We start from the raw sequence: 24,572 nt of genomic DNA on the forward strand, positions 1-24,572 counted from the left end.
ACTCACTGAGCTTCGCTTATATCTTTTGAGTTAGGCAATTTAGCTCACATGTGCTTCACTTATATCTTTTGAGCTAGATAACTTTGCTCTAAGTGCTTCACTTAGATATTTTAGAGCACGGCGGTGTCATATTTTGTAGAAATAAGAACTCTCGATCTTCACTTATATATTTTTGAGAGTGCTCCCTTTGAGTAACTTGGTAGTTGGCTTGTGTTATGAAAGTAGTCCTAATGATGATAGGCGTCCAAAGAGGATACAATAAAACTTACATATTCTTGTGCATTGATTAGCAAGATAAGTTTGATTCCTCTCAATTAGTTTTGAGACATGGATTTGGTAATATTAAGAGACACGTTAGTAGGGTGTTGTGAATCTAGAAATACTTGTGTTAAAGTTAGTGATTCCCGTAACATGCACGTATGGTGAACCGCTATGTTAGGAAGTCGGAGCATAATTGATTTATTGATTGTCATCGTTTGTGTTGCGGCCGGGATCGCACGATGGTTAACACCTACCAACCCTTCCCCTAGGAGTATGTGTTTAGCACTTTGTTTCGATTACTAATAAAAACTTTTGCAATAAGTATGTGAGTTCTTCATGACTAATGTGAGTCCATGGTATAGATGCACTTTCACCTTCCACCATTCTAGCCTCTCTAGTGCCGCGCAACTTTCGCCGATACAAAAAACCACCATAGATCTTCCTCAAAACAGCCACCATACCTACCTTTCATGGCCTTTTCATAGCCATTCCGAGATATATTGCCATGCAACTCCCACCGTTCCGTCTCATGACTTGCGTCGTCACAGACATATTGCCATTGCATGATCGTAAGACAGCTAGCGAGATGTTTCAACGTCATACGCCAAGCTAGATCGTTGCACATCCCGGTACACTGCCGGAGGCATTTCCTGTAGAATCATCATCGTTCTAAGCATTGAGCTGTGAGTAAATGAAAGTGTGGTGATCATCATTATTAGAGCATTGTCCCATGTGAGGAAATAAAAAAAAGGCCAAAGTTGCCCACACAAAATAATATATATATATATATATATATGGAAAGAGGCCAAACAGCCCAAAAAAGAGAGAAAAAGAGAGAAGGGACAATGCTACTATCTTTTTCCACACTTGTGCTTCATAATAGCACCATGTTCTTCATGATTGAGAGTCTCTTGTTTTGTCACCACCATATACTAGTGGTAATCTTCATTATATAACTTGGCTTGTATATTACAATGATGGGCTTCCTCAAAATTGCCCTAGGTCTTCGTGAGCAAGCAAGTTGGATGCACACCCACTAGTTCTCCTTTTGAGCTTTCACACACTTATAGCTCTAAGTGCATCCATTGCATGGTAATCCCTACTCTTTCACATTGATATCTATTGATGGGCATCTCCATAGCCCTTTGATACGCCGAGTCAATGTGACCATCTCCTCCTTTTTGCCTCACAACCTTCACCACACTCTATTCCACCTATAAGTGCTATATACATGGCTCACGCTCATGGATTGCGTGAGAGTTGAAAATGGTTTGAGAAAGTAAGGGTGCGAAAACAATTACTTGGCCAATACCGGGGTTGTGCATGATTTAAATTCGTTGTGTGGGGATGATGGAGCATAGCCAGTCTATATGATTTTGTAGGGATAACTTTCTTTGGCCTTGTTATTTCGAAGGTTCATGATTACCTTGCTAGTTTGCTTGAAGTATTATTGTTTTCATGTCACTAGCAAACTATTGTTTTGAATCTTACGGATTTGAACCTTCATGTCACATGAAAGAAGTTACAAAGGACAAATATGCTAGGTAGCATTCCACATCAAAAATTCATTCTTTATCACTTCCCTACTCGAGGACGAGCAGGAGTTAAGCATGGGGATGCTTGATACGTCTCCAACGTATTTATAATTTTTTATGGTTCCATGCTATTATCTTGCCAAACTTTGGATGTTTTGTATGCCTTTTATATATTTTTTGGGACTAACTTATTAACTCAGCGCCAAGTGCCAGTTCCGGGTTTTTCCGTGTTTTTGATCCTTTTCAGAGGAGAATATTAAACGGAGTCCAAACGGAATAAAACCTCCGAAAAGATATTTTCCGGAACAGAAGATACGCAGGGAGCTTGAGAACCAAGGCAGAGGCCACAAGCCCCCTAGCCGCGGCCTGGGGGGCCCCGCGCCTATCACGCTAGTGGGCCCCCTATGGCTCCTCTGCCCCTACTTCTTCCGCCTATAAATCCCCGAAAAATACAAAACCATGGGAGAGAGCCACGAAAATACTTTTCCGCCGCCAGAAGCTTCTGTCTCCGCAAGATCCCATCTGGGGCACGTTCTGGTGCCCTGCCGGAGGGGGGATTCGGACACGGAGGGCTTCTTCATCAAGACCATTGCCTCTCCGATGATGCGTGAGTAGTTCACCATAGACCTTCGGGTCCATAGCTAGTAGCTATATGGCTTCTTCTATCTCTTGGATATTCAATACAAAGTTCTCCATGATCTTCATGGAGATCTATCCGATGTAATCTTCTTTTGCGGTGTGTTTGTCGAGATCCGATGAATTGTGAATTTATGATCAGATTATCTATGAATCTTATTTGAGCTTCTTCTGATCTCTTATATGCAAGATTTCATATCCTTGTAATTCTCTTCGAGTTGTGGGTTTTGTTTGCCCAACTTGATCTATGATTCTTGTAATGGGAGAAGTGCTTGGTTTTGGGTTCATACCGTGCGGTGACCTCACCCAGTGACAGAAGGGGTAGCGAGGCACACATCGTGTTGTTTCCATCAAGGGTAAAAAGATGAGGTTTATATCTATTGCATGAATTTATCCCTCTACATCATGTCATCTTGCTTAAGGCGTTACTCTGTTTGTCATGAACTCAGTACGCTAGATGCATGCTGGATAGTGGTCGATGTGTGGAGTAATAGTAGTAGATGCAAAAAGTATCGGTCTACTTGTCTCGGACGTGATGCCTATATGTATGATCATCGCCTTAGATATCGTCATGACTTTCGCAGTTCTATCAATTGCTCGATAGTAATTCGTTCACCCACCGTAATATTTGCTATCATGAGAGAAGCCTCTAGTGAACACTATGGCCCCCGGGTCTACTTCACATCATATTTTCAGCCTTACACTTTACTTTGTTGCACTTTCGGCCTTCAGATCTCACCTTGGAATCAATCATGAAGGGATTGACAACCCCTTTGTAGCTTGGGTGCAAGTTTGTGTTTTTGTGCAGGTATGGTGGAGACTTGGCTTGATACTCCTACTGGATTGATACCTTGGTTCTCAAACTGAGGGAAATACTTACTCCTACTGTGCTGCATCATCCTTTCCTCTTCAAGGGAAAAAACAACGCAAGCTCAAGAGGTAGCAGTACCCTGACTAAATACCAGGTCATAAATCATCCTCTTATTTCTATCTTTATCAAGAAAGTCATGGCGAACCATGCTATCATAATCTAGATATCACTCAGGAAGAAGAATCTCTTCTTCCTCGTGCAGTCTAATAGGTATCTCAAAATGTCTCGCAAGACGGGTAGCATAGATACCTCCATAAACAATGCCTTCAGAAGGTTCGTGTTCAACCGTTGAGCTACTATAGCGCCCAAGCTATAAGTTTTATCATTATAATGGGCTTCGCGCAAAACCGCAAGATCTTGGTAGCTAAGGGCCCCAACTTTCCCACGACCAATCAAACATTTTCCCACGAATAATGAGAAGTACCGAAGCACGGGAAAATGTATGCTAGCAGCTCTAGCGCAAGACACTCCTCTCTCTTCTCCTACAACAATAGTATCAATGAAAGCCGCCAAGTCCCGTGGACAAGGTTCATGAATATCCCCAACATAAGGTAATTTGCAAACATTGCAAAAATCCTAAAGTGACATGCGCTGGGTGATATCATATAACTTGAACTCAACCATAGGAGGGTTCTTCCTTGGATAGAAGTTAAAGCTTTGCACAAAAATATTAGTGAGGAGGAGGTATTGCGGACACTTATCTTCAACGAAGGCGGTAAGGCATGTTGTGTTCTCCACCAAGTAGTAAAAGTCCTCATAAAGTCTGGCGGCGTGTAAGAACACATCGCTTGGCCACTCGCACACTCGAACTTCTGCAACTCAGGGGACCGGATACTTGGGTTTCTTCTTCTCATTTTCATCATCCTTGGGGTCACGGCTTGAAGAGCCTCTTAAGAACCTCTACATATTTTCCTTTTTCTTTCTCTGAAATTTTTAGTGACTCTAAGGAAAAGTGAACAAGGCCCAACGAAACTCATAGCAACTACTCCTACAAGTGCCTAGAGGCCATATCACGCATCAAAACTACTTGGGACCAGCTAAACTTAGCATGCAAAGCTCAAGAACAGGGTCACCAAGGCAGAAAAAATACGTAACAAATAAGGCACTAGAGCAAAAACTAATTGGACAATTGGAGCAGTCACATACCAAGGAATAATTCCCCCAAAATAGTTTGGTGAATGGGGCTTTGCACAAGGAGATCAAAAATCGCAGCAAGAAGAGCAAGAACACGGGTTTGAGCTGTAGAATGAATTTTTCTGGAGGTGGGAAAAGGAGATGTGAGCTGGAATAAGTGGAGGGGGGATACGTGGGCCCCACAAGCCTGGTAGGCGCGGCCATGGGGGTGCCTGCGCCTCGTGGGCTTGTAGCCCACTGGTGCATCCCCGTGACTAGCTCTCCGTCTCAAAAAAATCAAAAATTCCAGAAAAAATCATACTTGATTTTCAGGGCATTCGGAGAACTTTTATTTTCGGGACACTTTTCTATGGGACGCAAAATACAGAAAACAGGAGAAACTAAAGCTAAATCTATCATTTTTCTTCTAAGCAACCGAAGGTAAAGGTTTGGAAGAGAGGGTTGTGACTCTCAGATTCATCCATCATGGTCATCAAAAGAAATCCGTCAATGAGGTTGATCAAGTCTCCTTGACAAACTTTTTTCGAATCGCGTAAAAACGGAGAATTTTTTAATAGTCACTAGGTTACCTAAATGGGGATGTGCATATCCCCAACAAGCAAATCATACTTCATCTTAACAGTAGGTTTAGGGCATTCAAAGCTCCCAATAAAAATCGATGAAGTTTTTTCAATAGCATTGATGCAATGTACTCGATATTGTTTCTTCGGAAAGTGCACCGTATGCTCATTACCATTGACATGGAAAGTGGCATTGCCTTTGTTGCAATCAATAACAGCCCATGCAGTGTTTAAAAAGGGTCTTCCAAGGATGAATGCCATGTCATCATCCTCGGGAATATCCAGAATAACAAATTCCGTTAGGATAGTAACGTTAGCAACCACAACACGCACATCCTCGCAAATACCGATAGGGAAAGCAGTTGATTTGTCAGCAATTAGCAAGGAGATTTCACTGGGTGTCAACTTCTCCAATTCAAGTCTACGATAAAGAGAGAGAGGCATAACACTAACACCGGCTCCAAGATCGCATAAAGCAGTTCTAACGTAGTTGCCTTTAATGGAGCAAGGTATAGTGGGCACTCCGGGATCACCTAGTTTCTTAGGAGTTCCACCCTTGAAGGTGTAATTAGCGAGCATGGTGGAAATCTTAACCTCAGGTATCCTCCTCTTATTAGTCACAATATCCTTCATGTACTTAGCATAAGGAGACATTTTGAGCATATCTGTCAAACGCATTTTTAGAAAGACAGGTCTAATCATTTCAACAAATCACTCAAAATCCTCATCATCCTTTTTCTTGGATGGTTTGGGAGGAAAGGGCATGGGTTTCTGAACCCATAGTTCCCTTTCTTTACCATGCTTCCTAGTAATGAAATCATTCTTATCGTATCTCCTATTCTTAGGTTGTGGGTTATCAAGATCAACACTAGGTTCAATCTCCACATCCTTATCATTGCTAGGTTGAGCATCTTCATGAGAAGTACTATGGATATTATCATTAGGCTCATGTTCATCACCAGATTGTGTTTTGGCATCAGAAACAGAGACATTATTTGGACTCTTGGGTGTAACAGCAACAGGGTTGCTAGCCTGCAAGGTCCTATCATCTTTCTTTTTCTTTCTAGGTGCATCAGTGCTAACTCCTTGAGAATCTTGTTCAATTCTCTTAGGATGACCCTCAGGATACAAAGGTTCCTGGGTCATTCTACCGCCTCTAGTGACGACTCTAACAGAATTGTCATTCATCTCATTGAGCAAGTCATTTTGAGCCTTAAGTACTTGTTCTACTTGAGTAGTAACCATAGAGGCATGTTTACTCAAAAGCTTAAGATCATTGACATTTCTATCCACACAAGCACTTAAATGACTAAGCATACGAGCTTTCTGTTCCAATTGTCTGCTAACATAATCATTGAAACTTTGTTGTTTGGCAACAAAGTTATCAAATTCATCCAGGCATAAGCTAGCAGGTTTATCAAAAGGAATATCCCTCTCATTGAATCTACGAAGAGAATTTACCTCTACTACCTGTGTCGGGTTATCAAGACCATGGATCTCTTCAATAGGTGGTAGATTTTTGACATCTTCAGATTTAATGCCTTTCTCTCGCATAGATTTCTTAGCTTCTTGCATATCTTCAGGACTGAGTAATAGAATACCTCTTTTCTTCGGAGTTGGCTTCGGAGGTGGTTCGGGAATAGTCCAAGCATTCTCATTGCACAAGATATTATTCAATAGAATTTCAGCTTGTTCTACAGTTCGTTCCCTGAAAACACAACCAGCACAACTATCTAGGTGGTCCTTAGAAGCATCGGCTAGTCCATTATAGAAGATATCAAGTATTTAATTCTTCTCAAGAGGGTGATCGGGCAAAGCGTTCAGTAGCTGGACGAGCCTCCCCCAAGCTTGTGGGAGACTCTCTTCTTCAACTTGCGCAAAGTTATATATTTCCTGCAAGGCAGCTTGCTTCTTATGGGCAGGAAAATATTTTTCAGAGAAGTAGCAGATCATATCCTGGGGACTACGCACACAACCAGGGGCAAGAGAAGTGAACCAAGTCTTAGCATCATGCTTTAGCGAGAAAGGAAACTTCTTAAGGATATAGTAGTGGCGGATCTTTTCCTCACTCGTGAATAGGGTGGCTATATCGTGCAGCTTAGTAAGATGTGCTACAACCGTTTCAGACTCATAACCGGGAAAAGGATCAGCTTTGACCAAAGTGATTAACTCAGGGTCGACAGAGAATTCATAATCCTTATCGGTCACAAATATAGGCGAAGTAGCAAACTTCGGGTCGTATTTCATCCTAGCGTTCAAAGATTTTTCTTTCCACTTGCGTAGTAATTTCTCAAGATCATAGCTATCCTTACAAGCAAGAAAGTCCTCAGCTATCTCTCCTCCATAACATAACCCTCACGCATATCAGGCAATTCATATCTAGGAGAGCTAGTTCTAACAGGTGCAATAGCAGGTTCTACTTCAATAATCTCAGCAGTTTCAAAAGTATAATCACATCTAGCAGCAACTCTAGCAATTTGTGCATCAAGGAATGCACCTAGTGGCAAAGCAGTATCAAGCAAAGCATCATCACAAGCATCATGGATAGCAGAAGTAGCATCATCAAGCACACGCGACACATCAAAATTTCTAGCAGGAGGTGGTGTCGCAAACTTACTCATAACTGAAGGTGAATCAAGTGCAGAGCTAGATGGCAGTTCCTTACCTGTCCTCGTAGTTGAGGGCAAGACTTTAGTTTTTGGATCTCTCGGATTCCTCATAGTGATCAACAGACGTAAATCCCAAGTAACTCAGAGAATAGAGCTATGCCTCCCCGACAACGGCGCGAGAAAATAGTCTTGATAACCCACAAGTATAGGGGATCGCAACAGTTTTCGAGGGTAGAGTATTCAACCCAAATTTGTTGATTCGACACAAGGGGAAGCCAAAGAATATTCTCGAGTATTAGCAGTTGAGTTGTCAATTCAAACACACCGGAAAGACTTAGTATCTGCAGCAAAGTATCAGTAGCAAAGTGGTGTGATAGCAACAGTAGCAACGGTAATAGTAGCAGCAGTTACAGCAATAGCGACAGAGTAACAGTAGCAGCAGTGACAGCAGTAGCGACAGAGTAACAGTAGATGCAGCGACAACCATAGCGGAAAAGTAACGTAGCAAGGACCAGTAGGAAAAACTCGTAGGCATTGGATCCGTGATGGATAATTATGTCGGATGACATTCATCATGCAACAGTTATAACACGGGGAGATATGTAACTAGCTCCAGTTCGTCAATGTAATGTAGGCATGTATTCCGTATGTAGTCATACGTGCTTAGGGAAAAGAACTTGCATGAGATCTATTGTCCATCCCTCCGGTGGCAGCGGGGTCCTAATGGAAACTACGGGATATTAAGGTTCTCCTTTTAATAGAGAACCGGAACAAAGCATTAGCACTTAGTGAATACACGAACTCCTCATACTATGGTCATCTCCGGGAGTGGTTCCGGCTATTGTCACCCCGGGGTTGCCGGGTCATAACACATAGTAGGTGACTACAACTTGCAAGATAGGATCAAGAACACACATATATTGACGAGAACATAATAGGTTCAGATCTGAAATCATGGCACTCGGGCCCTAGTGACAAGCATTAAGCATGGCAAAGTAGTAGCAACATCAATCTCAAAACATAGTGGATACTAGGGATCAATCCCCATCAAAACTAACTCAATTACATGATAGATCTCATCCAACCCATCACCGTCCAGTAAGCCTATGATGAGATTACTCACGAACGGTGAAGAGCATCATGGAATTGGCGATGAAGAAAGGTTGGTGATGACGATGGCGACGATCTCCCCTCTCCGAAGCCTAGAACGGACTCCAGATCTGCCCTCCAGAGGAAGAACAGGTGGTTGCAGCGCCTCCGTATCGTAAAACGTGATGAACTCTCCTCCTTGATTTTTTTTCCTGGACGAAAGAGACTAAATAGAGCTGGAATTGGAGGCGGCAGAGCCCTGAGGGCCCCACAAGCCTGCTAGGCGCAGCCAGGGGGGCCCGCGCCTGGTGGGCTTGTGGGCTCCTTGCTCCACTCCTCCGATTGATTCTTGCGCCAATATTTTTTATATATTCCACAAAAAATCCTCGTAAATTTCCAGTTCATTCCGAGAACTTTTATTTCTACGCCAAAACACCACGGCAATTCTGCTAAAAACAACGTTAGTCCGGGTTAGTTCCATTCAAATCATGCAAGTTAGAGTCTAAAACAAGGGCAAAAGAGTATGGAAAAGTAGATACGACGGAGACGTATCAACTCCCCCAAGCTTAAAGCCTTGCTTGTCCTCAAGCAATTCAGTTGACAAACTGAAAGATACAAAAGAAAAAACTTTTACGAACTATGTTTGATCTTGTTGTTGCAATTATGTCTAACTCATATTCACATTTTCAGCAAGATCACAAGCTAACCACATAAGCAATGACATTTAGGTCTCAAGAGGAAGTCATATCAATGGCATAATCAACTAGCGAGCAATAATAATAAGTTTCAAACGTCAACACTTCAATCAAGACAATCATGAAGAAATATGAACAGATGGTATCTCGCTAGCTCTTTCTGAGACCACAAAACATAAATGCAGAGCACCTTCAAAGACCAAGGGCTGACTAAACATTGTAATTCATGGCAAAGAAGATCCAGTCACAGTCATACTCAATAACAATTAAAAGCAAAGCATAAAAATGACGGAGGTGCTCTCTAATTGGTGCTTTTATAAGAAGAGGATGACTCGACAGAAGCATAAATAGATAGGCCCTTCGTAGAGGGAAGCATTTATTTGCAGAGGTGCCAGAGCTCAAGCTTTTAAAATAGAGATAAATAATGTTTGGGTGGCATGCTTTCATTGTCAACGCAATGACCAAGAGTTTTCACCATCTTCCATGCTACACATACTATAGGCGGTTCCCAAACAGAAAAGTAAAGTTTTGACTCCCCCCACCACCGCTCAATCACACTCCGCAACTAGCCGAATACTCGGGTGCCGTCCATACCAACAACAATCCAGGGGGAGTTTTGTTTGCAATTATCTTTTCGATTTGAGCATGGAACTGGGCATTCCAATTACCGGCCCCTTTCTCGTGAGTGATAGTGAATAAACACGTATCGAGGATAACACGCCTAGGATGGAAGATACTGATCGCCCCTTGTCACCACATGAGCGGTTCGGGCATGCAAAACAGATTATTTCTTGAAGGTTTAGAGAGTGGCACATGCAAATTTACTTGGAACGGTAGGTAGATACCGCATATAGGTAGGTATGGTGGACTCATATGGAACAACTTTGGTTTTATGGAAGTGGATGCATAAGCAGTATTCTCGCTTAGTACGAGTGAAGGCTAGCAAAAGACTGGGAAGCGACCAACTAGAGAGCGACAACAGTCATCAAAATGCATTGAGATTAACCAACATTGAGTGCAAGCGTGAGTAGGACATAAATCACCATGAACATGAATATCATAGAGGCTATGTTGATTTTGTTTCAACTACATGCGTAAACATGCGCCAAGTCAAGCCACTTGAATCATTCAAAGGAGGATATCATCCTATCATACTACATCATAATCATCCCAAAATTCATGTTGGCATCCAAGACAAACCATTATAAGCTCCTAGCTAATTAAGCATGGCATTAGAAACTATGATCTCTAAGTTGTCATTGCAAACATGTTTCTCTCATAACAAAGCTGAATTAGGAACAAAGAGCTAGTCATATTTACAAAAACAACTTAGGGAAAAGAACTTGCATGACATCTATTGTCCATCCCTCCCGTGGCAGCGGGGTCCTAATGGAAACTACGGGATATTAAGGTTCTCCTTTTAATAGAGAACCGGAACAAAGCATTAGCACTTAGTGAATACACGAACTCCTCATACTATGGTCATCTCCGGGAGTGCTTCCGACTATTGTCACTCCAGGGTTGCCGGGTCATAACACATAGTAGGTGACTACAACTTGCAAGATAGGATCAAGAACACACATATATTTACGAGAACATAATAGGTTCAGATCTGAAATCATGGCACTCGGGCCCTAGTGACAAGCATTAAGCATGGCAAAGTAGTAGCAACATCAATCTCAAAACATAGTGGATACTAGGGATCAATCCCCATCAAAACTAACTCAATTACATGATAGATCTCATCCAACCCATCACCGTCCAGCAAGCCTACGATGAGATTACTCACGAACGGTGAAGAGCATCATGGAGTTGGCGATGAAGGAAGGTTGGTGATGATGATGGCGACGATCTCCCCTCTTCGGAGCCCAGAACGGACTCCAGATCTGCCCTCCAGAGGAAGAACACGAGGTGGCGGCGCCTCCGTATCGTAAAACGCGTTGAACTCTCCTCCTTGATTTTTTTTTCGGGCGAAAGAGACTAAATAGAGCTGGAATTGGAGGCGGCGGAGCCCCGAGGGCCCCACAAGCCTGCTAGGCGCGGCCGGGGGGCGCCTGGTGGGCTTGTGGGCTCCTCGCTCCACTCCTCCGGTTGATTCTTGCGCCAATATTTTTTATATATTCCACAAAAAATCCTCATAAATTTCCAATTCATTCCGAGAACTTTTATTTCTGCGCAAAAACAACACCATGGCAATTCTGCTGAAAACAGCGTTAGTCCGGGTTAGTTCCATTCAAATCATGCAATTTAGAGTCTAAAACAAGGGCAAAATAGTATGGAAAAGTAGATACGACGGAGACGTATCACGCATCTACGCATGCTGGCAGGCAGGCAGGCAAGCGGTTCATGTCGCGCATGCATAGCTTAGCTTTAATTGCCATGTTGAATAGATGCGAGTGGATCGGGGAGACAAGCGTGTGACATGAGACGAACCAGCAGCAGCGACCGTCCCTGCGTCTGTGGCGGCTAGCATGCAGAAAGAGACCGGTTAGCATACGTGGCGGCGGGCAGCAGCGCATGGAGGAAGGCTAGCTACGTGCATGCATAGCAGGCTCATGTCGTTACGGCGCGCGCAAGGCGCAGCAACGACCGATGGAGCCAGGTGCATGTATAGCACGCTCATGTCGTTACGGCGCGCGTAGGGCCCAACAATCTAACCACAGCCCAACGGGCTAACCGCGGCACCATCCGCCGCTACCTCACTCATCAGGTCCAACGGGGGACACAGTCAGCGCGGCCCCACTCGTCAGAGTTAACGGTCAAAGCACTGACCCGACGGCATCCACCGTTTGTGACCAGTTCTAAGGGTTTCGGCCAAGGGAGTGGGAAAAAGTGAGCAAAAGTTAAGAGCGCGGGGATGAATGAGTAGAGCTAACAAACCAGAGGCACAAAAATAAAAAATAAATAAATTTCTAAGTGCTTCTCTAAACTCCACAACATTTTGGAAGCACAAATGCATTGCAAACTGCTCATGTGCATTAGGTAATGATGGATCATACCATATTCTCTCCTTCTTCTTCTTCAACCTTCTCTTCCTACCGATGTAATAGGGGAGTTGAATTTTCAGTTAAGAATAAACTAGAAAAATGTCCCATGTCGGGGACTCCAATATCAATTGTAATAGGGGAGTTGAATTTTTGAGTTAAGAATAGACAGAAAAATGTCCCATATCGGGGGCTCCAATATCGTTTGTTTTGCTTGTGATCCGCAATAATCTGTTTTGTTGTGTATGGAGTAGATATAATTTGTAGAAGTTAATCATGTTGTTTCTTTAGGATTAGGAAAGAAAGCCAAACCGAGTCCTAGTAGTATTAGGATTCCTAGTCCTAGTCTATTTCCATAGTCCCTTGTGGACGTGTATAAAAGACACCCTAGAGGTGTTGATTGTAACACCAGAAAAACGAAAAGAAATACAAAGCAAAGGCTCGACACGGGTCTTTAGCCATCAAATCCATCGATCAGTTTTATTCGTGTCGCTAGTTATGCAAGTTCCGTCAAGTAGCCGACCGAAGCAAGAATCGCGTAGGCACGCGTGTACAGCTGCATACGCACGTTCAAAAGCCAACAATTGGTATCAGAGCCTCGACGATCTACGATCTATGATGACGGACAGCGACGTTGAATCGGTCAAGTCCGGCAAGGGCGGTGCCAAGGCGAACAAGAACGGCGACAAGGTGAAGAAGGGCGTCAAGTCAGCAACCAGTGGTGGAGGAACGAGCGGCGCCAACGTCCAGGCGCATCGCAACATCCCCATCCAGTACCCGATGCTCACCGACGCCAACTACGGCGTGTGGGCGGTGAAGATGAAAATTATTCTCCGAACCCTTCGAGTGTGGTAGGCAATCACGGACGACAACGTCGATGACGAGTCCGACGAAGGTGCCATGGCCGCCATAGCCCAGTCCGTGCCGGATTCTGTGCTAATGACATTGGCGGATTTTGAGACGGCAAGAGAGGCGTGGAACGCACTCAAGGAGATGAGGATCGGAGAAGATCGTGTCACCAAGACTCGGGCACAAGTGCTGAAGCGCCAATTTCACAAGTTGCAGATGGAGGAAACTGAATCGGTGAACGACTATGCCATGCGTCCTACTACTTTGGTGGGAGAGATCCGCGCGCTTGGTGCAAAGCTCGATGAGACCGAGATTGTGGAGAAATATTTCAGTTTGGTGACTGATAAATTCACGTACATCATCGGCACGATCAAGCAGCTTTACGACATCGACGACATGACCATAACGGAGGCAATCAGACGCTTGCGGACATGGGAAGAGAATGCTCGTGGCTGTCAGAAAGGCAAAGGAGGAGGTAGCGACCAACTCATGTACTCGCGCGCAGATTGGGAGGCCCCAAGTAGCAAAGGAAGGCGTGATGGTGGCGAAGGCTCAAGCAACGTGAAGCGTGACGGACAAACCGGAAAAGGCAAAGGAAAATGCAAGCCACAAGGTAGTGGTAAGGCGGACCAATCTAAAGGGCCGAAGCCACGGAACTTGGATTTATCCGAGGTTAAGTGCTATAACTGCAACGAGATGGGTCACTTTGCAAAGGATTGTCCGAACCCTAACAAGCGGGAGATCAAGGCAAATTTGGCAAAGCAGGAAGACGAAGGTCCAGGTCTTCTAATGGCCGAAGTTTGTGATCTCGCTGAAACGGTGGTTGTGAAACCAACCCGGAAGGTGCTACTTCATGAGAAGAATGTGACACCTAAGTTATCCGGGGATCACAACGTGTCGTGGTATCTCGACACGGGTGCCAGTAACCACATGACGGGATGCAAGGAGAAATTTCTCGAGCTGGAATATGATGTTCAAGGCTCGGTCAAGTTCGGTGATGGTTCAGCTGTGGAGATTTGCGGGCAAGGATCTGTCCTCTTCGAGGGTCTCACAGGCGAACATCGCATACTCACCGGAGTGTACTACATCCCACGGCTTCGCAACAACATTATCTCTATTGGGAAGCTTGACGAGAATGGATGCAAGGTGAATATCGAGAACGGAGTGATGACGATCTTCGACAACCTCCGAAACGTGCTAGCTCGTGTTAATCGCACACAGAATAGGCTCTATATCCTCAACCTTGACCAATCTCAACCGGAGTGTTGGCTCGCCAAGAGTGATGATGATTCGCGGTTATGGCATGCTAGATTTGGACACGTTAAATTCTACGCCTTGAAGAAGATGTCGAAGATGGAGATGGTATCCGGGATGCCATTTATCGACCATGTTGATCGAGTATGTGATGGGTGCTTGGTTGGAAAATAGCACCGCAGGCCGTTCCCTGCTCAGTCTACCTATCATGCAAGTGATGCACTTGAGCTGCTCCATGGTGATCTATGTGGCCCTATCACCCCAGCAACTCACGCGGGAAAGAAGCATTTCTTCCTCGTGGTAGACGACTACTCGAGATATATGTGGGTCGTTCTCCTACGATCTAAAGATGAGGCGTTTGAAGCGTTCAAGAAGTTGAAGGCTGCAACAGAGATGCAACACAAGTTGAAGGTTCGCGCTCTACGGACAGATCGCGGCGGAGAATTTACGTCGAACGAATTCAACGATTACTGCGAGAAGATTGGCATAAAAAGGTTCCTCACGGCACCTTACACGCCGCAGCAGAATGGGGTCGTTGAAAGGCGCAATCGAACCGTCGTTGACATGGCAAGGAATTTACTCAAGAGCAAGAACCTGCCGGGGACTTTTTGGGGAGAAGTTGTTTCGACGACGGTCTATCTTCTCAACCGGGCTCCAACGAAGGCGGTGGTCGGCAAGACTCCGTATGAAGAAATTTACGGACGTAAGCCGAATGTGTCTCATCTATGGACATTCGGGTGTGTGGCACATGTGAAGATGGCGGAGCCGCATCTCTCAAAGCTTGTCGATCGTACCACCAAGTTGGTGTTCATCGGATACGAGAGGAGTTCCGGCACCAAAGCATACCGCTTCTACGATCCACAAACCAAGCGTCTACGGATTTCACGCGACGTCGTGTTTGAAGAAAACCAAGCGTGGAATTGGAGCGCCGCAGCCGACAATGCTCCAACAGTAACATATTCACAGTTGAATTTCCAACTGATGATGATGCAGGGGAGGATGTCCAGGTGGTTGGCAAGACGCCCAACCAAGGTGACCACAATGGTAGTGATCATCATGGTGCCGACACCGACGATGACGTGCATAGGTCGCAAGGAGATAGCGACAACGAAGCGCACGACACGGGTGGAGATCTCGACGACAACATCGACAACGAGGCACATAGTGACTTTCACAATCAAGATGATGGTCACGGTCATGATGACTACGCCGACGACACGGATGTCGATGAGACACCAGGGTCTCAGCCGTCTTCCTCAAGTGCATCAACATCGACACAATTTGTGTCGCCTCCTTCGCAAGCCACAACGGACTCCTCAGGGCCTCGTCGCTACAAGACCCTCAAGAAAGTCTACAAGTACACAAAGCCAGTTACGCTCGAGTACTCCGGACTATGTCTGTTCGGAGTTAAGGAGCCGGCGAACTTCGTAGAGGCGAGCAAAAGTCGTAGTTGGACGAACACCATGGATGAGGAGATGAAGGCGATTGAGAGCAATGGCACGTGGACTTTGGTAACCCGACCTCCAAACCAAAAGGCGATAGGTTTGAAGTGGGTTTACAAGTTAAAGAAGGACACACAAGATGCCATTGTGAAGTACAAGGCAAGACTCGTTGCAAAGGGCTACGTACAACGTCAAGGAGTTGACTATGATTAGTTGTTTGCACCGGTTGCTCGAATCGAGACGATGAGAGTGCTCCTAGCTTTGGGAGCACAAGAGGATTGGAAGGTTCATCATATGGATGTTAAATCCGCTTTCCTCAACGGTGATCTCACAGAAGAAGTGTACATGGAACAACCCCTCGGCTACGAGAAGAAAGGTGAAGAAGGGAAAGTTTACAAGCTCAAGAAGGCACTTTACGGGTTGAAGCTAGCGCCAAGAGCTTGGAACTCAAAGTTAGACCGGAGTTTGATCTCGCTCGGGTTCAAGAGATGTCCCCTCGAGCACGCAGTCTATACAAAGAACTCCAAAGGCTCAAACCTGCTAGTTGGAGTTTATGTCGACGATCTGATTATCACCGGAGATAGCGTACAAGAAATTGAACGTTTCAAGGCGCAAATGAAGAACAAGTTTAGCATGAGCGATCTGGGATTACTCAGCTATTACTTGGGCATCGAAGTGAAGCAAAGCTCCGGAGAGATTTCCCTATGTCAATCGGCTTATGCGGTCAAGTTATTGGAAAAGTGTGGCATGTCAGATTGCTACGAGACACAAGTTCCAATGGACCAACGTCACAAGTTGAGCAAGCGTAGCTCAAATCCGCCGGTGGACACCACAATGTATCGAAGCCTTGTGGGCAGCCTAAGATATTTGGTGCATACCCGACCTGACTTGGCTTATTCACTCGGGATCGTGAGTCGTTTCATGGAGAATCCGACAACCGAGCACATGAGCGCGGTCAATCAAATCTTGCATTATGTGAAAGGCATCATTAATCTTGGTTGCACGTACAGAAAGGGAAAGGGAGGATTGATCCTTCGTGGATATTCAGATAGTGACATGGCAGGTGATGTTGATGACTGAAAGAGCACAACGGGCATGGTTTTCTACCTTGGCCCGAATCCGATTAGCTGGAATTCTCAGAAGCAAAAGGTGGTGGCACTGTCTTCATGCGAGGCAGAATACATAGCGGCAAGCACGGCGGCTTGTCAAGCAGTGTGGCTGAGAAGACTCCTAGCTATTCTTGCAAAGCGGGAGGTGCAGAAGGTGTCACTGAAGATCGATAACCAAGTTGCAATCTCGTTGTGCAAAAATCCGGTTCATCACGAAAGGAGCAAGCACGTAGATACCCGGTTCCACCATATCCGGGAGTGCATTGAAGAAGGGTTGATCGAGGTTCAACATGTGAACACGAAAGACCAACTTGCCGATATTTTCACCAAGTCCCTCGGTCGACAGAAGTTCATCGAGATGAGGAGGAAAGTCGGAGTGCAAGAAGTGAAGTCAAGCAAGAAGATTAAGGAGGTGAATGTAGAAGTTAATCATGTTGTTTCTTTAGGATTAGGAAAGAAAGCCAAACCGAGTCCTAGTAGTATTAGGATTCCTAGTCCTAGTCTATTTCCATAGTCCCTTGTGGACGTGTATAAAAGACACCCTAGGGGTGTTAATTGCAACACCATAAAAACAAAAAGCAATACAAAGCAAAGGCTCGACACGGGCCTTTAGCCATCAAATCCATCGATCAGTTTTATTCGTATCGCTAGTTACGCAAGTTCCATCAAGTAGCCGGCCGAAGCAAGAATCGCGTAGGCACGCCTGTACAGCTGCATACGCACGTTCAAAAGCCAACATAATTCGCTCAACAATCAAAGTTATATGTTGGTTTTACCATTCGTCGTGAAAGATTGGGCCAAAAACCCTAGGATCCTTTTTTTTGTGGGGGAAAAACCCCAGGATCCCTACTGTATCCTTATCAAGACATGTCTAAGGTTCAGTTTGCCGTTACTGAATTATGGTGTGATGTGCTTATTTTATAATATGTTTTGAAAAAGTAGGCACAAAAGTACGCAAAAATGGATCAAACAAACACTAAAATATGAACCAAAAAGGTTTGGGCAAATATGATTATAAGAATACACCATGATTCAAGCGCATCTTAAAGTACTAAGTTCTATACTTCCGACACTACTAGAAGAAAATCCACAAAATATAGAAGAAATCAAATTAGCAACTAATGTCCTCTTGTTTGCTTTTTTACAAGTTGGACGCTTGTTTGTATTCTGGTGATAACATATTTTGATTATTAGAGCAGAGTTACAGTTGGCACTAAATGTAACGAGAAAGGGGCAAGACGGATACTTATTAGTTTGTAAAATTATGTGTGAAACCTCTCACTATTCACCTTTTTGCTAAGATTATTACCAGTTATTTTCTGTTCTAAAAATGCAGTTTTGTCACAGTTGCAATATTGCGTTATTTCTCCGGCAATATTCGCTCTCCTGTGACAAACATTCTTCTATAGGAGTATCTTGATTCCTCACAAAGTACCTGCTTCGCAGCACATAAGTAATTCTGGTATCTCATTTGCCTAACTGAACATTAATCATACCCGTCAGTTTTGCCTATAATTGATTTCTCGGTACGTACATCTGAGTATCCAAAGTTTAGTTCGGTTGCCAGGATTATCATTTGCCTAATGCACTGGACGCCAGACATTTCAAAATTCAGAGCGTCTAAGATGGGTGATGTATATGCTGATCGTCAGGTGTGAGTTCTTCTCTGCTACTCGACAGTAATATGATTGAGAGCAGAGAGTTGGGGAAATTTTCAGATGACAGAAGTGAGAATTCAGTACAAAAACAGCGCAGGTAGCAATATATTCAGATGATCAATTGCAACCGCAGATAGAACAGGAGAATTCAGATCTAAACGATTGCATATTTAGCCATCCCTACAGATATCACAGACACAATGTAACCCTTGCTGCGCCAATCTAAGAACAGAAGCACTGCTCATCTAACTAACCAAAAGACTGCTCATCTTGTCCATGAGAAATGGAACGAAGCAACACAGGCTAGGCTATGGGTGCGGGCGGCTACTCCTTGGCGGCGGGGGCCTTCTTCTTGGGGGACTTGGTGGTCGTCTTCTTCTTGGGCGACTTGGCCTCCTTCTCGGCGGCGGCGGGGGACTTCTTGGGGAGCAGGACGGAGTTGATGTTGGGGATGACACCGCCGTGGGCGATGGTGACGCCGGCGAGAAGCCTGCCGAGCTCCTGGTCGTTGCGGACGGCGAGCAGCAGGTGGCGCGGGATGATGCGGGTCTTCTTGTTGTCCTTGGCCGCGTTGCCGGCGAGCTCCAGCAGCTACACCATCAGAAACAGAATATGTCAAGTTAACTGTCGAGCACGGAAGAACAGCGCAGCAGAACGGAGTCTCGAGGACGGGGAACGTCGGTAGTTACCTCGGCGGCGAGGTACTCGAGGACGGCGGCGAGGTAGACGGGGGCGCCGGAGCCGACGCGCTGGGCGTAGCGGCCCTTCTTGAGGTAACGCCCGATGCGGCCGACGGGGAACTGGAGCCCGGCCTTGACGGACCTGGTCACCGCCTTCTTCCTGTCGCCGCCCTTCCTTCCGGCCATCTTGCTTGCTTGCTGCTACTCCGGCGAAGAAGAAACCGGTCGGGATGCGTGGGCGGCGGTGCGGGTTCGGAATGCGCTCTGCTCTGAGTTTGTGGGTTGGGATGCCGGCGAGGGCGCGGCTTTTATTGGGGAGGTGCACGCATCGTGGGGGAGCGATCCGCGTGACGCGGTGTGCGTGCCGTTGGATCTGTGGGGAGTGGGCGGTGTGGATTTGCTTGGGGCTGCGATCCGTGAGAGGGTCCGAACGGCCAATCAGAGCGCAGGGATTTGCATCATGACGGGGTTCGGTTTTAATTAACGCCTGGTTTCCTTTCGTGCATCATTTAGGCATTTTTTGTTCACTCTTAGTATCTTGCATCTGATTGGTTTTTGAACGTGTGTTTGCTTATACATGTATGCATATCGTTGCGTTTGGATGCGTGTACAAAGAGCCCAAGTTGGATTCAGCATTTTTCAAATTCCAATCCGGTTGTTTGGGATCGTGGAAAAGTTGTGTGAAATAGAATGAATACATGCGAGGAAATAGTGATCCTACGTTTTCGAACCCTTCCGCCTTAATTTGCGTGAAAAACATCCATCATGCAAAGGATAGCAATTTGTTTCTTTTTTAGAAAAAAACCTAATTTAAAGCGTGTGCACGTGTGTGTTCCCGTGCGGTGGGGCTCGTGGGCCAGGATTCCCGCTTCCTTCGCTATCCCGCTACATCAAAAGTACTTGCTACAGTATGCTACAATGTTATAGTACGTCACAGTGCTTTTGCAACTAGCACACATCTTCTATTTACAGAATAATGTTGATTGCATTGTTATGTTATTAAAAAATCAGCTGGGTATAAACAACAAGGCAAGTTTCATGACAACTTAACACAATTAATCTGGTAGGCAAGTACAATATATAATTATGCCAATTGGGTGTAATTTTTTGACAACTAGTAAATATTAAAATGACAATTACAATAAAGTGGGTGTGACAAGTGGATATTATAAGCAATGAAAAGTTTTATATGACAACATGGCAACTCGGTAGCATTAAAATGACAAGCACATAAAAAAGATTGTCGCAAGTGGATTTATAAGCATTAGCAAGCTTTATAAGACTACATGGCAACTAGATAGCACTAAAAATGACAAGCATAATTTTTTTTTGCAACTGGATTTAAAAACACCAACAAGCATTGTACGAAACAACATTGAAATATGGTAATTAAGTTACTTCTCTCAAGCAAGTAAATGATTAATAACATGGCAAGTGTGTTAAACAATGTGGCCGGACATAAAAAAAGTTGTCGAAACATATTGATATGGGGTCTAGTTTTGAAGAGCTCGTCGCGAGAAAATCAACAGTGAAAACGGTTAATCAATCGAATTAATGATTTTGTAGATAAAACTTTTTAAATTTCAAATACTAAAGAGAATCATGATGCATGCATGCATGATGAAGTTAGGAAAAATTAGGGTCACCATAGCAATACATTAGTCAGAATACAAGCGTGGTGGGCCATCGGACAAGATGCTTTGTGTGTGTTCCAGCTTGATTAGCCCAATATGCAGCTCATTATGCGACGTGAAGGAGGATTAGCGAACGGTACATGCATTAGCGTTACTATTAGCGGGCGCCGCACAGGAAGCCTCTGGTGCGGCGCTGCTACCTAGCGACGTCCTTCTTTTTTCCCACCAACAGCGGCACCCACGTAACCTCCTCCTCCTACTCCGGGACGTGAATCCTCGATGTCGCGGGTCATTCCCCTCCTCCAATGCCCCCCATCTCCTCCTCACATGGCCTCCACACCCTGGGCCTAGTGTATGTCACCACTTCTCCTCCAGTATTATGCATATGACACACTCTTAATGATGCATCCTGAGTATTAAAACTTGTTGAAACTCAAAGGTATTTTGACCAAACTTGTTGAAACTCGTTGACACGATAGCACCCAAGTAACCTCCTGTGCTCCAACCCCTCCTCTTACTACTGCGGGACCTGAATCCCGACCTTCACGGAGCGGGTCACCGCCTTCTTCATGTCGCCTCCCTTCCTTCCGGCCATCTTCTTGCTTCCTACTTCTCCGGCGAACTTGAAACCACTCGAGATGCGTGGGCATCGAATTTGTCCGTTGCCTTCGCCCCGCCGCGTCCCGCCCCGAGCTCGCCTCGACGTCAGCCGGTGTAGAACGACATGCACGCGACCTGGTCGACATCGTTCCCGCGGCGCAATAGCCTCGTTGGCGGCGACGCATCGACCGAAGCAGTCGACGGTTGCGTCGGGCACGGGGCGGCTCCCTGCGGGCACGACGAGGAAGAGCGCGTTGACGAGGTATGACGAGGTAGTCCGGTCCATGGCGGGACAACAACCCGTGCTCCATCTCGCTTGGACACACGCGAGGTGATCGAGCGGGGAGACGGTCGCATCGGAGCCTGAGGTGGTCGAGCTGGGCGACGAGCGCGTCGGCTCAAAGGCGGACGAGGTCGACTCGTAGAGCTCATGCTCTCGTGCCATATAGGGACGAACTCCTGTACATGCAGAGCCGTGTGCAACTACATGTGAAGGAGCTCGTGTACACGCTTCATGCGAAGGAGCTTCCGTGCCTGCCACAGTGAGCTCCATGCCCTGCACGACCCGCGCGGAGTCTTGCGGGAGTCGTCGGAGCCTTGGCCGGCGCCAGTTAGTGGCAGGAGAAGGAGGAGGAGAGAAGTGGGGGTGGGAGATTGTGGTCTTGCAAATATAATAAGAAGGACAAAGAGATGGGTGGGTGAGAGATGGGCCACGCCGGAAACATACGAACAACGCAGGTACAAAACCAAATGCAACCCAAAATTAAGACGAAAATGTGTCCAAACTAATCCAAAACGGACGCAAATTAAAAACGGATTGATGCGTTGGCCACTCATCTCTGTCCCGGCGGACCCAAAAGACATGGATGGACGAAATGGATCACCCGATCAGAGTTGCTTTCGTACAAGACGTGAAGTGGCCCTCTCGTTTGGACAAGAATTGCCCCACTGTGTTTCTCGCTCTATCACAACACGTGGGTGCGTGCTGGTGTGCTCCCGTGAGCAGCCGAGGGCTACTTCCGTCCAAAACAGCCTCACAATGCTTATGCGCACTACACTTTGAAATCTAGGCAAAAAAAAAAAAACGCACTAGAATATGATATTTCGAAATCTAGGCAACGCGCTAGGATATGGAATAGAGGGGTATGATGATATACATTATTTTATTTTGAAAGCAAAGTTACATTCGGCGCTAAATGTAAAAATAAATAAAAAAGGGCCAAGAATGAAACCTGTGACCATTCACCGTAGATTACATTTTGTAGCCTTCTTTTTTAATCTGAAAATCGTGTTTTTTCTATTGATGAGCATGAAGTGCGGTATCATCAACTTACTTATGTACCCAGCAATCTTGGCCCTCCTCGGGCAAACATTATTCTACTGGATAATTTGTCATTTGAAGGGCCTGACTACTCCTATCTCTGCCCAGTCCCAATATCTGATTCTGTTTTCGGTCGGTCCGAAAGCCTAAAGAACATCTCATAAATCAGAGCCTTCACGAATCTAGTTTGTAATCTAGCAGGCTAGTTTTTCAAACCTGTGATTTGTTATGTATGTCTGGCCATCCAAGGTTCAGTATGGGAGCTCAACTCAAACCGGAAGAATTTTTGCTTTATGACCGGCCCAGCTACAAGGGCAAATTACAGAGTTCAATTCTTCCGAATGATGTTTCTTTGACATCCAATTTGACAATTACTAGCATATGTTTAAGCATCGTCAAGCCTTAATTAGCCATGTTCGCCTGCAAGATATCCAATTTAGCACTGTCATCGTTTTAAACTGAGAGAGGCAACGTTCAGAAGATCAATTGAACACCAAATATTTCAGAAGCAAAGGCAGGTAACGAACAATCACACGATTGATCACGGGTAAACAAGCGAACATGATTGAAAGTGTGGCATCTTCAGTCATTGATCAAATACTAAATCACAGGTAAAATACAGTCCTGACTGGCCTGTTCATCGAACAAATGAAAGAGCAAATACACACTGGCATTTACATACATGATCCAATCAACCAAAAGTCTGCTCATCTTCTCCCTGATACCGAACTAAGTGTCAGCTAGGCTACTCCTTGGCGGCGGCCTTCTTCTTGGGGGACTTGGTAGCGGTCTTCTTCTTGGGCGACTTGGTGGCCTCCTTCTCGGCGGCGGCGGCGGACTTCTTGGGGAGCAGCACGGAGTTGATGTTGGGGATGACGCCGCCGTGGGCGATGGTGACGCCGGCGAGCAGCCTGCCGAGCTCCTGGTCGTTGCGGACGGCGAGAAGCAGGTGGCGCGGGATGATGCGGGACTTCTTGTTGTCCTTGGCGGCGTTGCCGGCGAGCTCAAGCACCTGCGATCCAAAACGAAATCTGTCAGCTTTCCGTCGAGCACGAGAAGAGCAGGGCAGAAGAACAGTGCAGGACGGGGAAGATCGTCGCATACCTCTGCGGCGAGGTACTCGAGGACGGCGGCGAGGTAGACGGGGGCGCCGGAGCCGACGCGCTGGGCGTAGCGGCCCTTCTTGAGATAGCGCCCGATGCGGCCGACGGGGAACTGGAGCCCCGCCTTCACGGACCTGGTCACCGACTTCTTCCTGTCGCCGCCCTTCCTTCCGGCCATCTTGCTTGCTGCTGCTCCGGCGACGAGGGGTCACGAGGTGTGGCGTTGGCGGCGGGGTGCTGGATCGAATGCTCTGAGTTTGTGGTTTGGAGGACGGCGAGGGCGCTGCTTTTATTGGAGGCGGGAGCGTCGCGGGAGGGGGAGCGATCCGCGTGATGTGGTGCGCCCACCGTTGGATCTGAGTGGAGCGAGCGGTGGGGATTGGTTTGGTGGTGGCGATCCGTGGGACGGTCGGATCAGCCAATCAGAACGCAGGGATCTGGATCACGCAGCACACATCGCTGTGATTATCGGTTCTACAGTAAGAAACAAAGAGGGGTTTTGGTTTAACACTTGAACATGTGTTTTCATTTTCCCCACATATATTTCC

The 24,572-nt window shown here is 45.9% G+C and overlaps 2 protein-coding genes across 2 annotated transcripts; both read right to left on the reverse strand.

The window, feature by feature from the left end:
• Window positions 1–18,833: 18,833 nt before the first annotated feature.
• LOC123401065 (histone H2A.1) lies at window positions 18,834–24,232 on the reverse strand. The gene is made up of 3 exons (XM_045094779.1): window positions 24,203–24,232; window positions 19,376–19,552; window positions 18,834–19,277 (listed from the first exon to the last, which is right to left on the reverse strand). Exons 2-3 carry the CDS (start codon window positions 19,550–19,552, stop codon window positions 19,011–19,013), a joined length of 444 nt encoding a protein of 147 aa, XP_044950714.1. The 5' UTR covers window positions 24,203–24,232; the 3' UTR covers window positions 18,834–19,010.
• Window positions 23,484–24,286, reverse strand: LOC123401066 (histone H2A.1-like). The gene is made up of 2 exons (XM_045094780.1): window positions 24,026–24,286; window positions 23,484–23,933 (listed from the first exon to the last, which is right to left on the reverse strand). Exons 1-2 carry the CDS (start codon window positions 24,200–24,202, stop codon window positions 23,667–23,669), a joined length of 444 nt encoding a protein of 147 aa, XP_044950715.1. The 5' UTR covers window positions 24,203–24,286; the 3' UTR covers window positions 23,484–23,666.
• Between the last annotated feature and the right edge of the window lie 286 nt (window positions 24,287–24,572).

The sequence above is a fragment of the Hordeum vulgare genome, chromosome 6H (assembly GCF_904849725.1).
Source record: "Hordeum vulgare subsp. vulgare chromosome 6H, MorexV3_pseudomolecules_assembly, whole genome shotgun sequence".
Taxonomy (NCBI): Eukaryota; Viridiplantae; Streptophyta; class Magnoliopsida; order Poales; family Poaceae; genus Hordeum; species Hordeum vulgare.